The sequence below is a fragment of the Phoca vitulina genome, unplaced genomic scaffold (assembly GCF_004348235.1).
Source record: "Phoca vitulina isolate PV1807 unplaced genomic scaffold, GSC_HSeal_1.0 scaffold82, whole genome shotgun sequence".
NCBI lineage: Eukaryota > Metazoa > Chordata > Mammalia > Carnivora > Phocidae > Phoca > Phoca vitulina.
Genome location: NW_022589785.1, coordinates 5,754,813 through 5,778,382, shown reverse-complemented (window position 1 = coordinate 5,778,382; position 23,570 = coordinate 5,754,813). Strand labels below are relative to the sequence as shown.

General features: G+C 48.8%; 2 protein-coding genes across 2 annotated transcripts; one reads left to right on the top strand and one right to left on the bottom strand.

Annotated features, from left to right (window-relative positions):
- Window positions 1–57: 57 nt before the first annotated feature.
- On the bottom strand, window positions 58–11,765 carry YWHAH (tyrosine 3-monooxygenase/tryptophan 5-monooxygenase activation protein eta). Its single transcript, XM_032395091.1, has 2 exons — window positions 11,497–11,765; window positions 58–1,528 (listed from the first exon to the last, which is right to left on the bottom strand). The coding sequence occupies exons 1-2, from the start codon at window positions 11,581–11,583 to the stop codon at window positions 875–877; spliced, it is 741 nt and encodes a 246-aa protein (XP_032250982.1). The 5' UTR covers window positions 11,584–11,765; the 3' UTR covers window positions 58–874.
- A 4,826-nt stretch (window positions 11,766–16,591) lies between these two features.
- CUNH22orf24 (chromosome unknown C22orf24 homolog) lies at window positions 16,592–20,394 on the top strand. Its single transcript, XM_032395033.1, has 4 exons — window positions 16,592–16,848; window positions 18,480–18,504; window positions 18,780–18,885; window positions 19,737–20,394. Exons 1-4 carry the CDS (start codon window positions 16,673–16,675, stop codon window positions 19,850–19,852), a joined length of 423 nt encoding a protein of 140 aa, XP_032250924.1. The 5' UTR covers window positions 16,592–16,672; the 3' UTR covers window positions 19,853–20,394.
- Window positions 20,395–23,570: the final 3,176 nt, after the last annotated feature.

The window sequence follows — 23,570 nt, the reverse complement described above, 5'->3', positions numbered from 1 at the left end:
TGTTAAGAGAGTTCCTTGGGGGAAGAGGGGGGATGAAAACCACACACATAGGCAGAATATCCCCAAAGCAGCATTTATTTACCCATTGAATTCCAAAACATTTAATTTAGAAGTCTGGCATTTCATAATCACCCATCTTGATTGACGTGGGCTGACACACATGGTGCTGTCAGGATGCACAAGGACAATAGCCAAAGAGTTTACAAAAACTAAATCCATGATTCTTAAACAATCGCAACCAAAAAAAAAAAAAAGTTACAGGTATCAAAACTTTTAGATGCATTGCATTGAAAAAGAAGGTTTGTGCACATCATAATTTAAAGAGGCAAAACAAGGCGCTACTGAAACCTCACATTAAACAGTTTATTATAAAGCTGATGGAAAGGAGGAGTGGTCTCTTTGTAATCAGCTTCCCTTAACAGTTTTCCATTAGCTGAAGAAAGAGGTGGGAGGGGTGAATTCATTTTTTTGCATGCACAAGATGTACTGCTTAACAAAACACTATCAGCTTGTTTTAAATGGATCATTTAAATATCAATCGTAGCCTGTGTTGGCTAATTCTCCTTTCTAAACTTCCCCATTGCTTTTGCTTGGATTTCACATAGATCAATAGGCATAGAATGCCTCATTCAGAATGCACTCGTCTGCACAATTCGAAAAGGGAGCCCCTAAGGGCTTAAAGCAACCATCAATCCAGCAATGCCCATGAAGATTTATCTGCAACTGCTTCCCAAGGGGCAGGAGAGCAGATCTGAGTAGCTGTGCTGCCAATACAGATAGGTTTAGCACTAGATATTTAGTGATTGTGGCAAGGAAGAATCAAGTGATGATGGGGGGTGGTGGGTGAAGGAAGGGCCCAGGACCCGAAGACTCTTCAGTTGCCTTCTCCTGCTTCTTCATCCTGCTGGTCGCTGGTCCAGAGGGTGAGGTTGTCTCGCAGCAACTGCATGATGAGCGTGGAGTCCTTATAGGAATCCTCGTTTAGTGTGTCCAGCTCAGCTATGGCATCATCAAAGGCTTGTTTGGCTAAGAGGCAGGCCTGCTCGGGTGCATTCTGGATCTCATAGTAGAACACGGAGAAGTTGAGGGCCAGACCCAGCCGGATGGGGTGCGTTGGCTGCATGTGCTCTTTGCTGATTTCAAAGGCTTCCTTGTAGGCAGCCTCAGAAGCTTCGACCACACTGTTTTTCTTCTCCCCGGAAGCTACCTCTGCCAAGTAGCGGTAGTAATCGCCTTTCATTTTCAGGTAAAATACCTTGCTCTCATACTGGAAATCATTGCAGTTCTTGATGAGGAACTTGTCAAGCAGAGCCAGGACATCATTGCACACTGTTTCCAGCTCCTTCTCAATCTTCTCCCGGTAAGCTTTAACTTTCTCCAATTTCTTTTCATTTCCATCAGCCATGGTTTTCTGCTCAATGCTGCTGATGACCCTCCAGGAAGATCGCCTGGCACCAACCACATTCTTGTAGGCCACAGAGAGGAGGTTTCGATCTTCATTGGAAAGAGGTTCATTGAGCTCTGTCACCTGCAAAATCCCCAAAAGATAAACACTGAGATCCAAATCCAAAAATCTTAGAAAGAAATCTTCCTTTGAACCTAATCAACAACCCTTCTCAAGCCAGCGTGGACAAGCTGGAGAAAAATCAATCAGATGGATCAATCAATGGATCCTGTCTGAAGGAAGACTGTAGTCTAAAAAGAAATAAATACTTGAAACAAAATATTCAGTGATAAGGGATTTGAGAAATTCGTAATTCGGGCCTTTTAAGATGTTGCCTTCATCTTGGTAGAGGTATGGGGATAGATAACCATGGGAAGACTGTGGAGGTACACAGCAGTGGATGAAAAAGCCCGGAGGCTCAGCCATTCTGCAGAAGGTATCGTCAACAGTAAGATCATACAAGTCCTTTGCCAAATGTTTTAAGATTATAGACTGGAAGTACATTCCAGATTCTACTTCCAACTTTATATTCTAGAAAGAACTAATCACACCTCCCTCAAATACATATTAACAGATAAAAGCTTCACAGATGAGATCAAACACAGGTCAAGTGGCCAGAGTTTTGCCCTGAGTGGTTACACAAGAGAATCCTACTGGTACACTCAGACCTCCCCCAATCCAAATGGATACATTAGTGACAGGAACCTGCCCCCAGCCTCTGCTAAAAGGAAGCAGTTACTCAGCAGTAAGCGCTACTTTGACCTACCAGTCAGGAAACCCTGACTGGCCATCAAGGATGGAAGCACCAATTACTTTTAGGAGAAATGTTAAATTTCATAAGCTGTAACTTTCTTTAGGTAGTTCATGATGCCAACTCCACGTGAGCCAGCTATGTACTTAGTAAAAAGGGCGCTGGACTTTGTTGTGTTGTTGAATTGTGTCCCCCAAAGTTACACTGAAGTCCTAACCTCAGGACCTATGAATGTGACTTACTGGGAAATAAGACCTCTACAGATATAATCAAGTCAAGATGAGGTCATCCTGTATTAGGGTGGATCCTAAATCAAGTAACTGGTGCGCTTATAAGGAGTGGGAGATTTGGAGACACACAAACACAGAGAGAATTCCATGTGATGACAGAGGCAGAATTGGAGTGATGGGTCTACCAGCCAAGGAACGCCAAGGATTACCAAGAGCCACCAGAAGCTAAAAAGTGAGGCAAGGAAGGATTTTTCCCTAGAGCCTTTAGAAGGAGCATGGCCCTGCTGACACCTTGATCTTGGACTTCTAACCTTCCCAACTGCAATAATATAATTTGCTCTTTTAAGCTACCCCGCTTGTGGTACTTTGTTTGGCAGCCCAAGGAAACTAATACAGACTTGGAATCAGAAAAACCTGGGTCTGGGCCCCAGCAAAGCCACTAATTTTCTAAATTGGCCTCTATAAAGTAGGGGGAATCCTTAATTATATGACTTACTGGTAAATGTCTTTAATTTCCAGAAAAAAAGAAAAAGAAAAACATTTAGGAAACCATACAACACTCAACAAAGAAAAATATTACTTAAACTATAAGGACAGAAACTCCTGCAATTGAGGGGAAAGGGTTTTGTAAAGGCCAGGTTCAAGGGATAAAGTTATTAACAGCATATTAAAACAGACATGCTTTAACATGGATTGAAAAGACCGAGCAGTGAAGAATCAGAAATTCTAAAGATCAAAAAAATTAACTCAAGAACATAAGCAACAAATATAATCATTATGTGTAAAATTAGAAAACTTGTGCTAAGTTCTTCATTGTCTACTAGCAACCCCCTCCCCAATAAAAATACCAACAATTCCCCCATTTCCCTGTCCCCAGCACCCCTACTCTTTTGCTACAAATCCCTAGCCTGGGATTGTCCCTCCACCTCTGCCTACTCAATCAAACCAACCCCACTTTTTTCTTCAGTATGGTCTTTGGCTACAGGCTTCCTCTGCCTATCCCCTAGGAGGGCTGCCTGCAAACCAGGTTCCTCATTCCTCCTCACACAGAGGTTGAGTGGTCTCCACACTTTTCTCAGTGCTCTGCCCCAGTCCCAGGCAATCTCTCTACTAACTCCAAATCCATGCTCCCTTCAAATCCAGGTGAAGACCTGTAACCCCAATGGTTTTCTTCTCCAGTGAGTTCCTTCAAACACATGCTCACATTTGTTTATTGGAAATATAAAGAGACTTTATATTTGTTAATATGGTCTTTTTAGGAAGAAACCCTTATAAATTAAAATTCCATCTTGAATCCTCCGACAAATCTGATTGTTGAATCCTCTCAAATGACTCACTTTTCCAGGGCAATATTCAGTAAAACATGAGGCAAGCACAGAATTCCAGAGCTCCTTAGCTCCTGCAATAAGTCAATCTAAGGGCACTTGACATTAAAATGCAAATGATATCTATAAGGAGTCACTAAGATTTCACCCTGTGGCTAATAAAGCTGCTTGTTAGGTTCACAAAGACACACCAAGGTAACTCCCCAGAGTGTATCTTTAAAATTGAGTGCATATGTGAAATACAGAACACCTTTATCACCCAGGGTGTTTGTACAATAGATATTATCATCACTAAAAAAACCCCACAAAAAACCCTAAGAAATCTGGAGCTTAGCCTGAGCTAGCTATGTGACCTTGTCTGGGGATCAAAAGTAAAATAAGGGGCACTGGCCTAAACGATTTCCAAGGACCTCTTCAGCTCTAATATTCTAGGATTCTGTTTTTCCTGAGCAACAATAAAAGGTGTGGAAAGGCACGAGGTTGGTATTGGTGTAAATGAAATTTGGTTGTTTCTGTAGGTTTCAGGAATTCATGCGGCCCTTCTCCATCAGCAATAAATTGCCCAAAAAGGCTCCTGGGCAATATTTATAATGACACCTTCACATGAAAAATCATTTACTAGGAGTATTAGTGTTTATGTAACAATCATCTGGTTTCCTGCCAGTCTGAATGAATCACTATCAGCATCAGCTGAGTGTGACTAACAGCTAAGCAAGCATTGTTCTTAGAACCCCAGCCAGGGCCTAACTAGGAAATAACTAGATACGTTTAAATATAGTATTTTTAATCCTCCTGGGTTACAACTCAGGAAAGGGAAACTTATGGAAGGAAGATCATTTTATTACTTGATTGGATAACTAAAGGAAACTGAGCTTTCCCCAGATTGGAAAAGTATAGACCAAAGTGAAATCAGATGGCCTATTAAAACAAACAAGATCCACAGCCAGTCTTGATTTTTAGTACCAGTTCCCAATATTTCAAATTCCAGACTACTGGAGGCAGGAGAGCTAAGGAAAGTCGGGTCACACACCAAGAGAAGCAGACACTGGGAGGCAATGTAGCCCAAGAGAAAGGAAAACCTAACTAGTAGTCCTAACCCCTCGGTACTAAAGCAGCTGGATGGTCATCTGCACGCATAGTCTGGAGAGATGATTTAGTGCAGCTTTACAATTAGAAGTTTCCAAATGGTTTCTAACTGGGAACGTGAAGCAAAGACAAGACACAAAATTTTCCAGATAAAGAGACCTGCCCAATGGTTCTCAACCTGCTCTCTACTCCAGCCAGTTTCAACACAGCCTCATTTCTGCCCCCCATCGGCTACCCTCAGGGCAGCCATTCCAAACACGACTTCCTCATGGGGCAGCACCACCTCTAAGGGACTCCTCACCTCCGTTCACAGCCTCTCTGCCTGCTGCCTTCCTGTTCGCCTGCCCACTTCCCACCCCACTTAATCCAACTCACACACTTTGGAAACCTCAAGTTGGTGGACCATTCCCATTTCTAAAGGCCCATCTCTCCACCTCCCTTAAGGATTGGACACCAGGCCAGCCACCTGACTAATGTCCTGACTGATGGCCTTAGCATACCGCCGCCTTGGCTGTGCCAACTCCCAGCCCGGGGGCACTCACCTCACCCCATTTCCTCTGCTCTGGGACTACACAGTACTCAAAGTTACAAATAATCTGATAGGCTACTAACTCATTTATCTTCCTATGACACCATTCGCTTACTCAAAAATCCCTAAGGGCCTCCTCCCACTAACTCACCAGGCAATAAACTATGTGTGAGTAAAAATAGATCCACTGCCAAAAATAGCACAAGGACTATTTGGGAAAACTTAAAGTCTTAATCTGGGAAACATCCAACCTCAAAAGTAATACTGAGCAAACAAAAAATGCCACCCCTGGACAGCCAGGCCACATTGCCAAAGTCAGGGTAAATGTTACTTCTCCGAAAGGGCACTCCCATTCTTCAGAGCTACACGCACCCACTACTATCCCATCTTTTATAGTTACCCACACCCACTTGCTACCAACAAGCTTGCCTTTGATATATAAGAGTTTACAACAGGAGAAAACGATTCTCGTGAACAATTAGGTAAACATAACCACATCATAAAATCTTTAAACTTCTTGGGCAGAGTCCTGTATGTATTAAAAAAAGAAGAGGGGCGCCTGGGTGGCTCAGCCGTTGGGCATCTGCCTTTGGCTCAGGTCATGATCCCGGGGTCCTGGGATCGAGCCCCACGTCCGGCTGCCTGCTCAGCGGAGGCCTGCTTCTCCCTCTACCACTCCCCCTGCTTGTGTTCCCCCTCTCTCGCTGTGTCTCTGTCAAATAAATAAAATCTTTTAAGAAGAAAGAAAGAAAAAGAAAAAGGAAAAAAAATAGTGAGTCAGGGTATGAAAGCTTTTTTGGCTGACTCTTCCCCAATTTACTACCCTCCGAGTGAAGATTCTGCCTAGTCCCAAGATGGCAAAGTACCCATCTGTCACCACTTGCCCAGACCACTCCCTGTCCTCACTAGGGCAAGGCTGCAGTTCTAGAAAGCCAAAGAGAAGCTAAACTTCAAGCTTAGAGCCGATGAGTTCAGGTAGTTAATATCCACTCAAAGCTTAACATTAGTCAGAACAGCCACCTTTGTTATCATGGAGAGACTGCCTTTTCTTACTCTTGACATAACTGAACATTTCTGTAGGGATTGGCAGGGATTAAATACAACCCATCTGAATGGCATCACTGCACGCTACTGTCCCTGGAGGCACCAACACGGAAAGCCTCAGAAGCTGTGCCAGGTTCCGATGGCAGGGAAGTGCCACCACCCACCACCACAACGGGAAAGCCGCTGCAGCGAGGAGTGGGAAGAGCATCCGAACGGTGGGGCAGCAGACGGGTGTCCTCAACTTGGACGCTGGAAGGAATTTTACCAATAACCCAGACAATGAAATGTCAGGGCCTATCGGCTTATAAAATAGACTAAAAAAAAAAAAAAATGTGGAAAAACAACTGGTGCCAAGGATATGAAACAATTTCTTAAAATACCACGAATATAATTTAACATAGTTCTGCACTTCTTAATTCATAGCAGGAATTCAAATTCAATTAATACTTTACTTCTTAAGCTAAAAGAAACTCCTGGTCTTCAGGAGAACAAGCAAATCCAAATGTGTGAGTCTGCCTTCTACACTCCCCTGCTATAGCTAAGAACCATACATGGTAGATTCTGTTTTTAATCAAACTTGGCAAAAATGACTTACATCTGATAGATGAAATTACTTGTTCACTAAGCCCACTTGTGTAAAGGGCCCGCAAGTTGGTCACCAACAATGACTAATGCCAGAATGTATACTAGAAATATTATCCCCTTCGTGATCCTGGGGTCCTGGGATGGAGCCCCTCAATGGGCTCCCTGCTTGGCAGGGAGCCCGCTTCTCCCTCTCCCCACCCCACCCCACTCGTCCTCTCTCACACGCTCTTTCTAATAAATAAAACTTTAAAAAATTTATGTATATTATGCTTTAGCCTCATGGGCATTATACAGTGGTTATAAAGTGAGAGTTCTAAATTCAAGAGTTCAGGTCTTGGCTTTACAACCTGACCTCGAGAAAACTAACCTCTTTAAATCTCATTTGTAAAACGAAGTTAACAATTATCCATAGTCAGTCCATCCAAAGTTGTTATGAAAATTAAATGAGAATGTATACATGGGAGTAACAACTACCATTTACTGAATGCCTAGTAAGTAAAATGTAAGTTCCATAAACTTGATAAATTATAACACAGGAAACACATTTGGGGTATCTCCTTCCAAACCATTTCTGGAAGTGTGACACTGCGTTCTACCACTAATATGAAATTCAAAGCTCTGTGAACTGTTCACCAACTGAAGTCCTTTTAATTCAGGCTACTGCAAGAATCCAGAACCTTCTTTCCTTCCTCAGCCAATACATGGCAAAGCAATACTTACGTTACAAATGACCACTTAGTGGGAAATAGTACTCTCTAGTTTATACATATTTCAAACTACAGTACTGATGTGGCTTTGAGATTTCACACTAACCACAATTTTGGTACACCTCAAAATCATCCTTAGTTTTAATATCTGCAACACGGGTTAGGTCTCACCCTGAGAAACTCAGTCGAGCTCTCCACTTTTATACACCACCTGCTCATTCCCCCACTTCCCATAATCTCACAGCTGTTGGAATAAGAGCCTTTTGCCACTGGTTAGGCCAAGTGCCTCTTCCTCTCAAACTGTTTAAGCTGCAGCCTTATTTCCTGCACTCAAGATTTCTATAGATATTCTTCAAGTCCTTCAGATGTATTTCTGTCCTTTGTCAACTTTGTAATCAACTGTATCAATGTTAAAACACACCATGCTATCCCAAATAATTTTAATGTTTTATAAATTCACAATTACAATCTATGTTTTAATATAAAAAGATGACTTAAGGCAGTAAGAGACATGAATGATGTCCACCCATGAGTATTCACCAGAAATCTGGTTATTTACCTTCTTTCCTTAAATCACTTAAGTCTAATGCACTGACGTTTTTATCCCCCTTTATAGGTTTATTTCATTTTTTTATTTATTCATTTTTTTATTTAATCATTTGAGACACAGAGATTTTATTTATTCATTTGAGACACAGAGATACAGAGAGAGAGAGCATGAGCAAGGGGAGAGGCAGAGGGAGAGGGAGAAGCAGGCTCCCCGCTGAGCAGGGAGCCCGATGTGGGGCTCGATCCCAGGACCCTGGGATCATGACCTGAGCCAAAGGCAGACGCTTAACCATCTGAGCCACGCAGGCGCCCCTATTTCACTTTCTTATAAGATGGTATGATATCCATTTTTCAGAGGTTATGTTTGGGTAAGGTCATTTCAAGCCCAGCAGAGCGAGGACCTGGGTTCTTAATCTTTCACAATGCTTCTTCCCACTGTTTCACTCTTTGCAAGCTGCTAGGTATGAGATGAGGAGATCTTGAAGACACTCCTTTAGTTCACTTCAAAAGCATTTCTTGCCTCCTCACATTATGGGGTGAGGCAGGGAACTGCAGTTCTCAAATGATTTGAGGCAACACTACTGTTTCCAATATGCATGATTTTTCTTAAAGCTTACCGACACCATCCTCCAGGTGACACTGGTAGCATAAGGAACATCAATGATTACAGGCAGGCATTATTAGGTGACCATTTAAATTATAAAGAAAACAGAAAACAAGTTAGAAGAATAAGACTGAAAAATGACTTGATAGCAACACCAACATTACTAGTTTTACACTTCAAAAGACTCGAAGCCAAGAGATGTTAAAGTTCAAGGTTACAGTGTGGTGACATCAGAACATCTCACTCAGGTTGCTTCCCTGTCCACCCTAGAGCAGTCTACTTACCTGTCCACCACCCTGAAGAAAACCCACATAAAAAGGTTACCAGAATTCCTTTTTTCCAAAAGCTCGACTTTAAGCCTACGGTATTAATAAAATGGGGGCTGAGTCTTCCCAATAACATTAAGAATTTAATGTACAAATATCAACTTAATAGGTAAACCATAAGAAACTGTCTCCCACTGAACCCTGCCAAGTCCTTTCCAATGAATATATTCTATTAATTTAGATGACAAAAAAAGTTCTGACTTTTTAAAAGGAGTTACATTGAAGGAATGGTTTATCACAATTCTCAGATGACATAATTGGAGCTTGGATTGATTTTTCAATGCTGAATGGCTTATCCAACCCATCAATCATTTCAGACAAGATATTACAGATTCTCAACACACGGGAGGGTCCATTACTTTGCAAAATGCTACCTTTAAGCCTCAGAAAAAAATCTGTGAACACAAGTTTCTAGCTACAGGATAGCATTATTCAAGCCTGCTTATGAAGACCAGAAAGCCAATTTTGTTCTCTCCCCAAACTGTATTTCATTCTGGTTACATCTCTCAATCCTTTCCTTACTTCCCATTTCAAGTTGCCTCAGGTTTCCCAGAGCTCCAGAATGTCCTTTCTAGCCATCTTCCCTTAACCTCAATTCACCTTTATTCAAGCCCCACTCACAGGGTGAACGAAGGCCTCACTAAAATGTCTAGAGGCCTCAGCCTGCACAATCCCAGTACCACTCCATTATTGGGGAGAAGACGTTCACTCAAGTGTGACTTGCTGTGTGAACAGAAGTGGCTCTTATCCCAAAGAAAATTAAGCTCAGAACCCCTTCAGAGGCAATGTATTCACAGTAGATTCTGTAAAATTTGCAAAATTAATATTTTACATTTGTGTCCTTGAAGAGGACCCCCTGAATTACAAAGGCTTCAGATCCCAAACCTAGCTTGTCCCTGGTTTAGACTAACCGGTGACAGCATGCCAGGGCTCAAATCAGGATCACCTTTATCAACAAATGAGTGGTAGTGCTGGTTTCCAAACACACCTAGTGCAATGTTTTAAAACAAGGACACCACAGGAAAGCTATCTCTTCAAGTGTCTGTCTTAGCTGGATAAATCCTCAATATTGACCTCAGCAACGTATTTCATATGATACTAATATCAAAAGCCTTCAACGCAGCTCTTCAAATGATTCTGAAATTTTAGGGAGCCTCTCGATTTGTGGATTTATAAGAAATCTCACAAAGCCAGCAAAAGGTCAAATGAGCCATAATTCGGGCCAGTAACTGTCAGGCTTCAGCCCGCTCAAAATTGCCATGAGCTATGGTTAGGGCGCAGATTTCTGAGTCCCAACCCTAGAGCTGCAGAATCTTTAGGTCTAAGGTGGGGCCCCGGCGGATCCTCCCAGATCTCCCGGAGGATGTACACTGGTTGAACGTAGCAGGCTGGTGGCCGTCAGTTGTACCTCTACCACCGTGTGACCTTGACGCAGAGAAGTAATGTTCATTTAGAGAAAAGTTAAAATAAAGTTAAGAGACAGGGACAGTAAGAGGATAACCGGAACTCTTAGTCTCATACATGCAGGTGGTGTCTAATCCACGGTATGCGCTAGGGTGTGGCCGGGCACGAGTCCTTCACCGGAAATCAAGTTGCAGAATCAATCTACGAAGATCTCGGGAATGCAAAGGCACACAGCCCTGTCTTGCCAAGAAGTCACGTCTCATTTTAATCTCCAGGCAGATGCTCGCTGCATCAGACCTGGGAGTGGGGCCCCACACCCACCGCCCTCCAGCTCGCGTCCACGTCTAGACTGCAGGGTGGGGGGTCTTCGCACACAAAGCCAGCCCCGGGCGTGGGAAGATGGAACGAGAACGATTCCGGCGAGTAGAGCGTAACAGATCGGGATCACACAGACTTCAGGTGGTGGCAGAGAAAACCAGGAGAGACAGAGCGCCACTCACTAGGTGATTCTTTATTACGAGTTGGGGTATGGAGGAAGGCGAGAGGGAGGCGAGCCCCCACGTTGGGCAGAACGGTCTAGAACGAGGAATGTGGCTCTCTCACGTTTCCTCGGGCACCCCCTCCCCCCCCACCCAGGGCTCCGAGCTGGTGTGCGGCGACCCCCGCCCGCCTGAAAGGGGCCACTGTCGCCCACCCATCCTCGTGGGGCTGCATTCCTCCCCCGAGACCCCACCCCGGCCCGGCCGCAGGAAATGGCGGGGCGGGCGCGGGAAGCGCGGGCTGCCGGCGGGCGGCCGCGCCCAGCGAGGTCGCGGGGTCGCCCCGGGCCGGGAGGGAGATGCCGCCCGGCCGCCCATCCCTCCCCTACGCCGGGCCCCCATGCCGGCCAACCCGGCCTCCCGGCGCGCTCACCGCCTTCATGGCGGAGGCCATGTCGTCGTAGCGCTCCGCCTGCTCGGCCAGCCGCGCCCGCTGCAGCAGCTGCTCTCGGTCCCCCATGTCGCTCGTGGCTCGGCCTCGCCTCGCGCCCGCACCGCTCGCCCGCTAGCTCGTGCGTCCGCTCCCTGGTCGCCGCGGAGGCCGCCGCCGCGCACGCGCACTGGCTCGCCGGCCGGCCCAAGGCTGCAGGGTGCAGGCAGCGCCGCCGCTCGCGCCCTCTCGCTGGCTCGCCCCGCACGCTGTGGCTCGCGCCGCCGACGCCGCCGAGGGAGGAGAGGCGGCCGCGCGGGGGGATGGGAGGATGGAGGACGCCTGCGCAGTGGGAGCAGCCGGGCCTGGCGGCGGGGAGCGGCGGGAGTGGGAGGGGGGAAGGGCGGGCCGGCCCTAACGGTCTATTTCAAGGTGACGTCACCTACTATAAATAGCTGCCGCCGCCGCCGCCGTCGCCGCCGCCGCCCCGCCCGAGAACTGCGCAGGCGCCCTGTGAGTGCTGCATTTTACCGCCGCATAGGTGGAGGTGGGAGAAGGAAGAGTGGGGTGGGGACTGCGGAGCCCGAGGAGGGGGCGCGGTGATGGCGGTTGCGTAGGTAGCTCAGTGTCACAGCTCCTCCTTGAAGCGCATCTCTGAGGCCAGGTTGGAGGTGTGGCTGCAGAAGGACCCAAAAATCAAATAACCCTACTGTTTGGAAAAGCCAGGAGGCCGTGTGCCCCGGGAGGCGGGCCGGGACCGCCCCCGCCGTCTCGCCAGCCTTGACTCCAGGCTGGCCCATGGGCTCCTTGGGGACGCACCCTCTGCTTGGATCCGTACTGGCCAGGGCAGGATCGGGTCTGGACTTTGTCCAGACGCCCCACCTGCCACTCCCAAAGACACATTTCACACCCACCCGGCTGCAGAGCTGTGCTCCCACCTTGACAGTTGACTTTGGGCATACTGTGCCTTCCATGAGAGGAGGACAGGATGGCCTGGATGGCATGAGTAACATGACGTATCTACTAGGAGCCAGCCCAGTGCCAGGCCTGTATAGGTATAAACATATTTAGTCCTCACAGCCCACCACGCAGGTGGGCACACCTGGTCTCCCCATTTTTCAAAGCCAGATTAGTGACTTACTCAGCGTTACACAGCTGGTAATTGGTGGAGCCAGGATCTGAGTTCAAACCCAGGCTGAACTTCCTTCTGTGGCAAAGAAGGGGGTGGATGGGCTGACTGGTCACTAAGCCCAGCCCTGTTGTTGCATTCTATGTTGAGGGTCCCTCATGCTAGGCCCTGGGCTGGGCCTTGGACAAACTAGGAAAATCCCAATGACTAAAACATAGCCCCACTTAAGTACAACACGCCAAGGGCAGCAGAGGAGAAGGGACCTTAGGCTCTCTGAGAATTTTATCGCATGCTCAGCACTGGGGGAAAGAGTAGCTATAGAATAAGTAAGATACATCCTCTTGTCATAAGCTAGATCTAAATACACAAGTGCAGGTAAGCCGGACTTTAAGGGAGATGAAATTCAGGGAAAAGGTATTAGGGAGTGGGGTCCAGCACAGACAAAGGCTTAGCAGTGAGGACAGAAACAAAATCTGAGAGACAATGAGAAGAAAGGCCTGGCAGTGGGAAATGAGGTTGGGCAAAACAAGATAATGGAGTGTTTTAAATGCCAACCTGAAGATTTGAGTTATTATCCTTAGGTAATTGGGAACCAGAAGAGGTGTAGAAGTCCCATTTCAAGCCAAGAATCTTGGTCTGGAGAGTAAGATGTATTTGAAGGGAGAAGTGAGGGACTGGACCTTAGTTTTACCATCTAGCAATTGGACTCAAAGGACTATTAAATGCACTGTAGAATAGAAATCCTGAAATGTCCAAGCTGGTAGGACATTTAGAGTCACTGTCATCTGACCCTTTATCCCATATAAGGAGAAACTGAGGTCTGAGGAAGAGAGGCTAGCCCCAGTTTGCACAGTGAGTGAGCAGAGCTGGGGTCTCCATACTAGGTCTCCTGTCTCTGGGCCTTCTTCTCCCTGCTGTGACACCAAAATGAGGACCTCAGTACCCATGAAACAGGATTTCAGTGTGAGTCTGAGCAGAGGCCCCCACCGCAAGTTTTCACCATGCTTTGAAGAGTCACCTTTGCTAACTACAAATGGAATTGAGGTTAACAAACTAGGCTGATCTTTCCCCTGGTGGATATCTTTAAAGAGCATGATAGATGATAATTAATTGTCCCCCCCCCCCATGAAAATGGCGTTCCAGTGACAGGTGGGAGGAGAGCCAGCGCTGGGAGATTTCTATGTTTCCTTCCAGCTTTTAGAGAGATTAGAGGCCTTCCAGCTTTTCTGATCATGCTGGACTCAGACTGATTTCAAAACAGTGAAAATTAGGTAGAATAGGGCATTCTAATTCTAATAAATGTCAATGGGGGACACTTTGGTTCTCCCATGAAGCTTTTCTTGCCTTCTCACCAAAGTTCACTGTCTCCACTTCCTTACCCCCCACCCACCTCTCAGTCCAGTGTACTCTGGGTCTGTCTGCCCCTAGTCCTTCACCTAGACGGCTCTCACTGTGGCCACCAGCAAGTAGCCACCTGTTGCCAGTCCAAGGTCATTTCACAGTTCTCACCTTCCTAGCCCCCTTGACCACCCTGGGCACAAGTGCTCTCCCTGCCTAGACAGGCTGTCCTCTAAGTCTCCATGACGCTGCACCCTCCTGGCTTCCCTCTGCTGCCCCACTGCTCTCCTTCTCTGGTCTCCTGCGTGGGCTTGTCTTCTCAGCCTACCCTGAAATACTGGGGTTCTGCCCCAGGCCCTCCGCTTTCCTCACTCTGTTCTGTCCTGGGCGACTCCATCCACACCCACTCTTGAGGGAACATATGCCCCATTCCCAGCTCTGGGCAAGGAGCTTTGCAGAAATTGGTATATTTTTTTCCCTCAAGATTCCCCCCTGTAAGGTAGGTACAATTTCCATTCCCATCTTATAAATGGGGAAACTGGCTCAAAAATGTTCCATGATTTTGGGTGTTACATGCAACTAATGAATCGTTGAACACTACATCAAAAACTAATGAGATACTATATGTTGGCTAACTGAACGTAATAAAAAATAAATTTAAATGTTCCATGATTTGAATAGTCACAGCTGGTAATCAGCAGAGTCAGGATTTGAACTCAGGTCTGTCAGACTCCCAAACCTGATGGCCCAACACTGCCTTTTGGTGTTAGCTGAGAAGGTGTGACTCCCTTCCAGGGTCATTCAGATTGTAAAAAGTACACACAAGCCTCCCTACCTGAAGGTTACACACTCTGACCAGCACCCATTTTCACCCTTCGGAAAGGGCTGCCAACTCAAGCCTTACAAATAAAGCCCAGGACAGCTGCCTTGGATGGGACATTTACTCCCAGGGCTCTAAGTCCCACCAATAAAGTTGTTCTCTTTGAACAACTCCAGAGAGAGCCCCTGAACCAGGTCAAGGGGACTAACCATGAAGGCCAAACACACCATGTTGCCCAGAGCTCAGAGCAAATCCTCAGTGCAGAGGCCACGTCTGCCACATCTTCGTCCGGTACAGGGCCTCTTGCTCTGGGAACAGAGCAATCTGCCTGCCCCTGGCTACTTGAGGACATGTGAGTGGTGTGATGGGGAAGAAGGATCTGCACTTAGTTTCTTTTTTTAAAAGATTTTATTTATTTATTTGACAGAGACACAGCGAGAGGGGAACACAAGCAGGGGGAGTGGGAGAGGGAGAAGCAGACTTCCCGCGGAGCAGGGAGCCCGATGCGGGGCTCGATCCCAGGACCCTGGGATCATGACCTGAGCCGAAGGCAGATGCTTAACAACTGAGCCACCCAGGCGTCCCAAGGATCTGCACTTAGTTTCAAATTCTACCCTGCTAGTTACCAGCTGAGTACCTTTGGGCAAGTCCCTAAAACAGGACTAACCACACCTATTTCTTTGGGTTGGGGATAGGCAAGAGCACGTATATTCCTCACCTGCACGGTGGCGACACATGGGAGGCACCAGCCATCACGACCATAGAACGAATAATTCCTTGCTGCGTCCCACCCTGAGCCAGGGGTAACAACTCTTCCTCCTGCAGGACTGGATTTCCAAAGCAATGCCAGAACCCGCCACCAGAGCTGAGTGAATAGGTGACCCAGAAAAGGCACGTCCTGTTTTTTTTTTCCCTCGGGTACTCTGGGACACTCTGAGGTCCCTGAGAAGTCTGGACACCAAGGGACATACTACAGAGGAGACCTGGTATTATTCTGGAGAGATGGCTTTCACCCTGTTGGCATGGTTACCATCTTGAGCAGGAGGGGCCACCTGCCCACAGATTAGTGTCACCCACATAGGATTGTAGGGTTTTTCCCCACCAAATGAGGCCTCTTGCTGCCCAGGTAACCTTGCTGATCCTAAACCAGTGATAACACCACCAACAGCATCAGCGGTAGCTGCCCAAGGGTCGACATTTTCCCCCCTTATATTATCTCACCAAATTCTTACAACTCGTGGAAGGAGGTTGTTATCCCCATTATATGGATGAGGAAAATGAGACCTAGAAAGATCACCTGCAGCCTCCCACTCACACCCACCTTCTGCCACTTGCTGTGGCCTCGGGGTCCTTTTGCTGATACCAAATTGCACCCCACCCCTTCCCGCCCGCCGCTCTGTGTCTGAGACCAGCCTGAGCCCACAGACCTCAGGACCATCCAGAGCCCTTCACCACTCTGTCAAAGCCCACTTTGGGAGCAGTTGGCTCCCCAAGGCAGTTTTTGGTATTACGAAGTGTGAAAATGTCCTGGTAGCCACAGTCTGTGAGCCGGTGGAGCTCAGAGCCCATTCTCAGCACCCGCCCCCCGCAAGCTGGTTCAGAGGAGTTCAGCTCTGAAGAAGGACGGCAAAGCTGTCCCCCATGGAACCACAGTGAGAATAAGGGCAAAAAAAAAAAAAAAAAAAAGGCTTTTTTTGCTTCAGTTCTGCAGATGGTCGAGGAGCTTGTGTTTCTTCACCAGAATTTTCTAGATCCTTTGACTGGAACCATCTGGGTAATTGTCTCAAGCTTCTGTGTGATTCCCACTGAGGTGGAACCAGGTGGGAGGGGCTGTGTGGCACGTGTGGTGCTGTGACTTCCCCTCTCTGAGCCTTGGACTTCTTGTCTGTGAAATGGGAGTCCGCACTGACAGGATGGTAGAGTTCGTTCTTTCTTCCAGCCCTGAAGGTCTAGGGTATTTCACTGTTGGAGGTTCAGCAAACAACGGCATGGCAACTCGAGAGGATGAAACGGGGCTGCTTCAAAGGTCCAGTGTTTGGACCCCGAGTCGAAACGAGTGGAGAGGAGGGTAACAGGGACCTACTCCATAGCAGGCCGGGCGCTGGAGGGGGCAGTGCACGCCACTCAGTTAAGGTAAGGTCAGTATTGTCGTTCCGATTTTACAGATGAGGAAACTGAGGCCCAGGGAGGTTAAGTGTCTCGCTCAAGTGCAGCGCAGACAGCAGGGGTCAGGAGCCTGCATCCGGACCCACTCCACCTTCATTCTTCCCACTGCAGCCCCTGATCTCCTGAGAGCCTTTTGGTTGTTGAGCTGTGAGCATAACCGTCCTCCACTGCTGCTTAAACCACACCCCGGGAAGTAAGCGAGGGGATTGCTGAGTTTCCACAGAGGTTTCCTGCCAGGCAACTGTGCTAAAAAAAAACATCTTTTCCTACCTAGTATGTTAGTAGGAGGTGAGCAGATTGCGACAGCCTTCTGTCTTCTTCCAGACAACAGTGGCAGGCTGGTCCCCACTCAGGAAACAACAGAGGGACCCGGGAGGACCAAAGCCATAGGAGAAGGCTGACCCCAGAGGCCTGGCCTCTGCACACACAGGAGACACAGACCCACGGCAGACCCACTGGAGTCATAGATAGGACCCTTTCCCGCTTAAAAGATATAAGCTCCTCCCTCCTGGCCTTTCATCACATGCCCCTGGGCCGCCTTTCCAAGCTCATCACCTACTCCCTGAGCATCCTAGGTTCACCACGTTCCCAGCCTCCATCCACAAGTTTCTACCAACTAGAATGTCCTTTCCCATCCTGCTGCCTCTTCCTCTGCTTTGAAGTCCTTTAATGGCCAGCAGAGACCTCACCTCCTCAAGGGAGCCTTCCAGGTTCTCCATCTCCTGATGGAGAACTCTCCCCTCTGCCCACTCCCCCAGGGACTCTGGCATCCACCACGTGCATAGAGTTATTTTGGTAAAGCTGATGTGTGCTGGCCAGCTGTTAAGCACCGAGCACGATGCTATGCAATTTCACATAGGATCTCATTTAATCCTCACAACAACGATGAGGTGGGGATTCCTCTTATACCCACTCAAACGGATGGGGAAACTGAAGCTCACTAACCCACGGTCATGGAGCTAGTGGGGGCAGTCAGAATGTGCACCCAGGTCTTTCTTTCTTTCTTTCCTTCTTTCTTTTTTTTAAAGATTTTATTTATTTATTTGACAGAGAGAGAGACAGTGAGAGAGGGAACACAAGCAGGGGGAGTGGCAGAGGGAGAAGCAGGCTTCCCACGGAGCAGGGAACCCGATGCGGGGCTCGATCCCAGGACCCTGGGATCATGACCTGAGCCGAAGGCAGATGCTTAACGACCACCCAGGCGCCCCACACCCAGGTCTTTCTGACTGTCAAGTTCACGCTCTTTGCCACTTACACCACCTGCTCGATCCCAGGACCCTGGGATCATGACCTGAGCCGAAGGCAGACGCTTAACGACCACCCAGGCGCCCCACACCCAGGTCTTTCTGACTGTCAAGTTCACGCTCTTTGCCACTTACACCACCTGCTTCCCACTTTCTAAGGAAGTTGCCATTTCCCTTGCAGAATGTAAACACTGGGGAATCATTCCTCATCTGAGCCCCCACCCCCGGGGCGCACCTCTCCACGAGTGAGTGCTGAATTGAATCTGATCACACCTTGTGCATACTGCAGAAATTCCACCACTAGAGTCCTCTTGGTGAGTGGCAAAGTCTTTCAGGAGGCGGGGCACTTTTAATCAGCTGACAGCCAACTGACTAATTGACAGCTGGGGGGGGAAGATAAGCTAAGGGAGTGAGCAAAGGGGAGGAAGGCGAGATTGCAGGTCAGAGGAGGCTGAAAGGCAGAGGAGGGCTCCTGGGTTGAATGGGGCAGTTTTTCAGACCCTCCTCAAATCCTGGCAATTCCACAGTAGCTGGGGAAGCCTGGGCAAGGGGCTGCACCTCTCTGAGCTTCGGTTTCCTCCTCCGTAAGATGGGCCTGTTGCAACAGTGCTTGCTGTTCACGCTAGACACCCCGGGCTTCCGCCAGAGGAATGAGGTTGTGCTGAAGGAAAGAGTGGATGCTGCCTCCTGGGACAGTTGGCGGATCAGCCCAGCCTGAAATGCCCTCCCCATGAAATCACTGGGCCCTAAAGGCCTGGGGGCATCCAGGAACTCACAGGATCACAGACTCACAATAAGGGTCTTAGAGACAGCTCAGGTTGGCTTTCTAGCTCTCCGAGACAGCCCCAGATGGTTCCAAATCCAGCGTCCACTTGCTCTGTGGCCTCATGCCTGTCACTTTGCCCCTCTCAGACTGGTTCCTCATCTTTAATATGGAAGTAAACATAATTCCTTTGCCATAGCTCTGTGGATGGAGGATGAGACCCCAGACCCCTCTGGGGTCATGTGTCCAGCCCAGGGTCTAATCCACAGTATAACCCCAGGCATGTCAGGTCTCCCCTCTGAGCAGCACTTTCCCTACTCACTAAATGGGGGTAAGGATTCCTGGCAGAGCAAAGGGATTACATGAAGGCTGTTTTCCTAACAGCTACCCCTGAGCTCTCACGATGCCCCAAGCCCTGTGCTATCACCAGCCATGGCCACATTTAGTCTTCATAGGAACCCTGTGAGGTGGGAACTCAATTTGCAGATAAATGGCTAGGAAGAGTTAGAACCAGGATCTGAGCTCTGAGCCTGTTCCCTCTGCCTGGCACACTTACCCGCCTCTTTCCACGCCTAACTTGGGCTCCTTCTTCAGGTTTCAGCGTTAACCCTGGCTTCTCTGGAAGGATCCCTCAGCCTCAGGCTGGGCCGGGCACCTGCTCTGGCCCTCTGCATTGAGACTTTTTCTCCCTTCCTCCGCCAGCCAGTGGGGGAGGGAGCCCCAGGAGGCAAGGTCACACTTAGAGCTGTATCCCCAGAGCCTAGCACTGTGCTTGGCTTACAGAATGCATCATGTCAGCATCAGGATGCCACCCAGTCCCTGAGGAGCCAGGAAGATGGGAGGAAAACTTTTGGAGTCCTGCCATGCCTTACATTAGCAGCATCTTCTCTGAGTCCTGACAGCCAGCCCCCTGGGATGCCATTTGAGCCGGCTGAATTCCGGTCACTGTTTCACCTTGGAAAGGCAGCCACGGCCCTCACCAAGCAGCCCAGCAACTGACGTCACCGTTAATATTTAATGTGGACTCCACTGCGGCAGAGCTGCAGGCTAGAGGAGCTGGAGGGGGCTGGGCCGCATCTCCATGGGTCGTGGGGAGGGCATAGATGGAAAAGGGGTGCATAAACCGGAAAGCCCCCAGCAGAGGAGCATTACACTGGCCCGTTTTAGTCCCTGGCTTAACTCAGAAAGAGCCAGCGCAGCATTTGCCTGCAGGGGGACAAGGAGACTGCTGACTGAGCCCAAGCGATAAACATATGGGGGATTAGGGGCTCCCGGGGAGATTTCCTGGAGACAGTGGGAGGGTGAACCCTGGCGCCAGCCAGACCTGGACTCCACTCCACATTGGCACTGTGCAGCTATGTGACCGGGGAGCAACTGCACCACTGAGCCTCTGTTCTCCGATCTGTGAAATGGGCATGATACCTTCCTTGAGGGGTTGTTGTGAGAGGGTTCAATAAAACAAGTGATCTAGATAGAGGACCCAGTTCAGTACATACTAGGACCTCAGTAAATGCTTCCCCCAAACCAGGTGCGGGGCCTGAGGTTGGAGAGAGGAGACCTGAAGGTGCTTCACCCATTCACTGGCCAGAATGGCCAGAAGAGAAGGGTCCTTGTGGACCATCTCTTCTGATCGACTGGCCCCCTCATTAGACAGACGAGGATGCCGAGGGCCCGGGAGGGAGCAGAGGCTCACACAGCAGAGCTGGGGTCTGACCTGGCCTGCAGTTGCCTGCTTGCCTTCCCCACCAGTGATGATGAGGAGATGCCCCCATTTCTTGATGGGTGCTAGACAAAGCAGGACCCTCATCCTCCACCCCTTCCTGGTCTCCCTCCTGTATGTTTCCCTGCAAATCCTGGGAGCTTCCCAAAGTGTAAATCTGACCATGGCATCCCCTGCTTAAAACCCTTCTGTGGTCCCACGCTTAGGGTTGCCAGAGAAAATACAGGAGGCCCAGTTAAAACTGAATTGCAGATAAAGAACAAACAATTTTTCAGTATAGGAATGTTCCAAATATTGCATGCACATAACTACACTAAAAAATTCTTCATTGTTTGGGGCGCCTGGGTGGCTCAGTCGGTTAAGTGTCTGCCTTCGGCTTAGGTCATGATCCCAGGGTCCTGCTTCTCCCTCAACCCCCCACCCCCCGCTTGTGCTCTCCCTCTCTCACTCTCTCTCAAATAAATAAATAAATAAATAAAATATTTTTTTAAAAAATTCTTCATTGTTTATCTGAAATTCCAAGTTAACAGGACAACCTGTATTTTTATTTGCTAAATCTGGCAATCCTACACAAACAGCCTTCAGGAAAAAGGTCAGAGTCTCTCATCAGCCCACGAGGCCAATTGTAGCCCCAAGCTCATCCTTTCCCTCTCTTGCACATGAACTCCCTGCTCCGGACACAACTTGTTGCCTTTTCTTGAGAATCCCAAGCTCTCCCTCCCCTCTGGCCTTTGTAAATGCTATCCTTTCCACTGGGACCTTCTCGGGACCTCTTCCTCCTGTCACTGCCCCACTGAGCTTGACCCGACCCATCCTCAGGCTTCTCCAGCATTGCTGTTTTCTCCTGGAAGGCTTCCTGACTCTCCAAGCCTGGATGGTGCCTCCCCTGGGTTCCCACTGTGGGGCAGGTCCTCTGCCTATCTCGTTCACTCAATGCAGAGTAGAGGCTCATCAAACATTTATTACATTGGACTGCTAAATTCCACAGCCCCCTTGCACCTCTGCTATCAAGAGTTTCCCTCCTTCAGCTAAATCCTACATGCCCTCCAAGGCCCTGTTGGAATCCTGCCTCCTCTAGGCCTTCCCCAGGGCCCAATCCTCCCAGTTCAGTCATCATCCAGCGTAGTGAGCAACCTTTTCAGCCCATAAGCTCAGCAAGAGTAGCACCCCTCAGACTCTCCTGTGACCTGCAGTGCCCAGCACAGTACTTTCCTGCCAGATGGTGCTCAACAAATGCCAGTGAGTTTGGAGAATACCAAACCAAGCTCCTGTGTCTGATTCTCCTCCTCCTCCTCTCAGAGGTCAGTAACTGAAATCCTAACCCTGCCCTGAAGCAAAGCCTCCTATGGATGACAGGGAAGCATCTTTAGTTTCATCTGACAGAACAGCAAACGGAGGAAGTAGAGGAACCATTAGTTTGTGGTTCAGGTCTCTGGACTCCATCCTACCCCAGGGCCTTTGCATCTGCTCTTCCCTCTGCCCAAAGTACTCTTCCCAAAGATCTTTACTTGGATGATGTAGCAGATTAAATATGACCATAAATATTTTGGCACTCACCCCTTCAAGAGGTGGTGTCTCTCCCCAGCCCTTGAATCCAGGCTGGCCCTGTGACTTGCTTTGACAACAGAATGTGGCAGAAGTGACCCTTTATGAGGTCAGAGCCTAAGCCGTGCAGCTTTTGCCTTCCCCCTCTTAGAATGCTGCCCCTAGATCACCATGTAAGGCCAACTGAAGGATGAGAGGCTGTGTGACAGGGGGCTGAGGGGCCCCAGCCAACAACCAGCACCAACTACTAGAAGGCTGAGTGAGGCCTTCTTGGACCTTCCAGCCCAGCTGTGCCTCCAGCTGCATGCAGGAGAAACGGGCAGAGGAACCACCCAGGCCAACCGCAGGCTCATGAGAAATAATAAATGGTTGTTATAAGCCACTAAGTTTGGGGGTTTGTTACACAGTTTGGGTTTGTTACACGGACATCAATAACCTACAACTGCCTCCTCTTCATTCGGGTACCTGCTCAGATGTCACCTCCTCTGAGACAGTCCTTTCTCGACCATCCTGGCCAAAACAGCACACTCCCCACCACTCGCTCTCTATCCCGTTATCCTGTTTCATCCTTCCTGAGCATGTGTTACCATCTGAAATCACGATGTATTCACTCACAGACTTGTTGTCCATCTCCTCCACCAGGCAGCAGGCTCCATGAGGCCAGGGGTCCTAATGGTTTGTTACCTGCCATCTCCCTAGCACCCGTGTGGGGTCTGACACAGGGAAGATGCCACAAATTGGTGGTGGTGGTGGTGAAATCGTGTGCCTGCCCCTTGCTGGTGCGGCACTTCGGGGGACAGAGTGGCAGGCGTGAGCTCCCACCTTGCTGAGTCCTCCAAAACCAATGTCCTTAGGAGGTCAGGAAGGCAGGCCGGTGTCTGGGTTTGTGTCAGGGGCAAGAGCTTCAGGGAGCCCAAGTTGAGCAGGAATGAAAGGAAATTGCCAAAACGTTCATTTTCAGCAGGGGCTCAGATTCAGACCAAGGAGGTCACTGGCTTTCTCCCTCTGTTGCCGATTACTGGCAGCCCAGCCATACTCTCCTGAAAGATCACAAAGCTGAGAATCTAGGCAATGGGAGACAGTGTCGAGGACACTGAGTCACTTCTCAGGGGCCAAGGGTTTCCGAGTCCCTAACACAAAGCAGATCCTCTGAGCCTGCTTTCTCCAGTGCCAAAAAATAGGTAAAGCCACAGCCTCAACTGAGGAAAAACTGCACAGCCAAGAGCAAAAGATGCTCTCAGATGCCCCGTCAAGTTACCATGCTGCATTCTGTGGGGGCAGCGCGCGCATCACCACTGTCCAAGCCAGGCTGCTCTCAAGCCGGGTGGTCCCACGCTGAAATTCCAGCTGCA

Coding starts and splice junctions, on each gene's coding strand:
- YWHAH (XM_032395091.1), bottom strand. CDS start 11,583: ATGGGGGACCGAGAGCAGCTGCTGCAGCGGGCGCGGCTGGCCGAGCAG. Junction 1,529..11,496: donor TGGCCTCCGCCATGAAGGCG/GTGAGCGCGCCG, acceptor GGGATTTTGCAG/GTGACAGAGCTCAATGAACC.
- CUNH22orf24 (XM_032395033.1), top strand. CDS start 16,673: ATGGGAGTCCGCACTGACAGGATGGTAGAGTTCGTTCTTTCTTCCAGC. Junction 16,849..18,479: donor CGAAACGAGTGGAGAGGAGG/GTAACAGGGACC, acceptor TGCATACTGCAG/AAATTCCACCACTAGAGTCC. Junction 18,505..18,779: donor CCACCACTAGAGTCCTCTTG/GTGAGTGGCAAA, acceptor CTCCTCCGTAAG/ATGGGCCTGTTGCAACAGTG.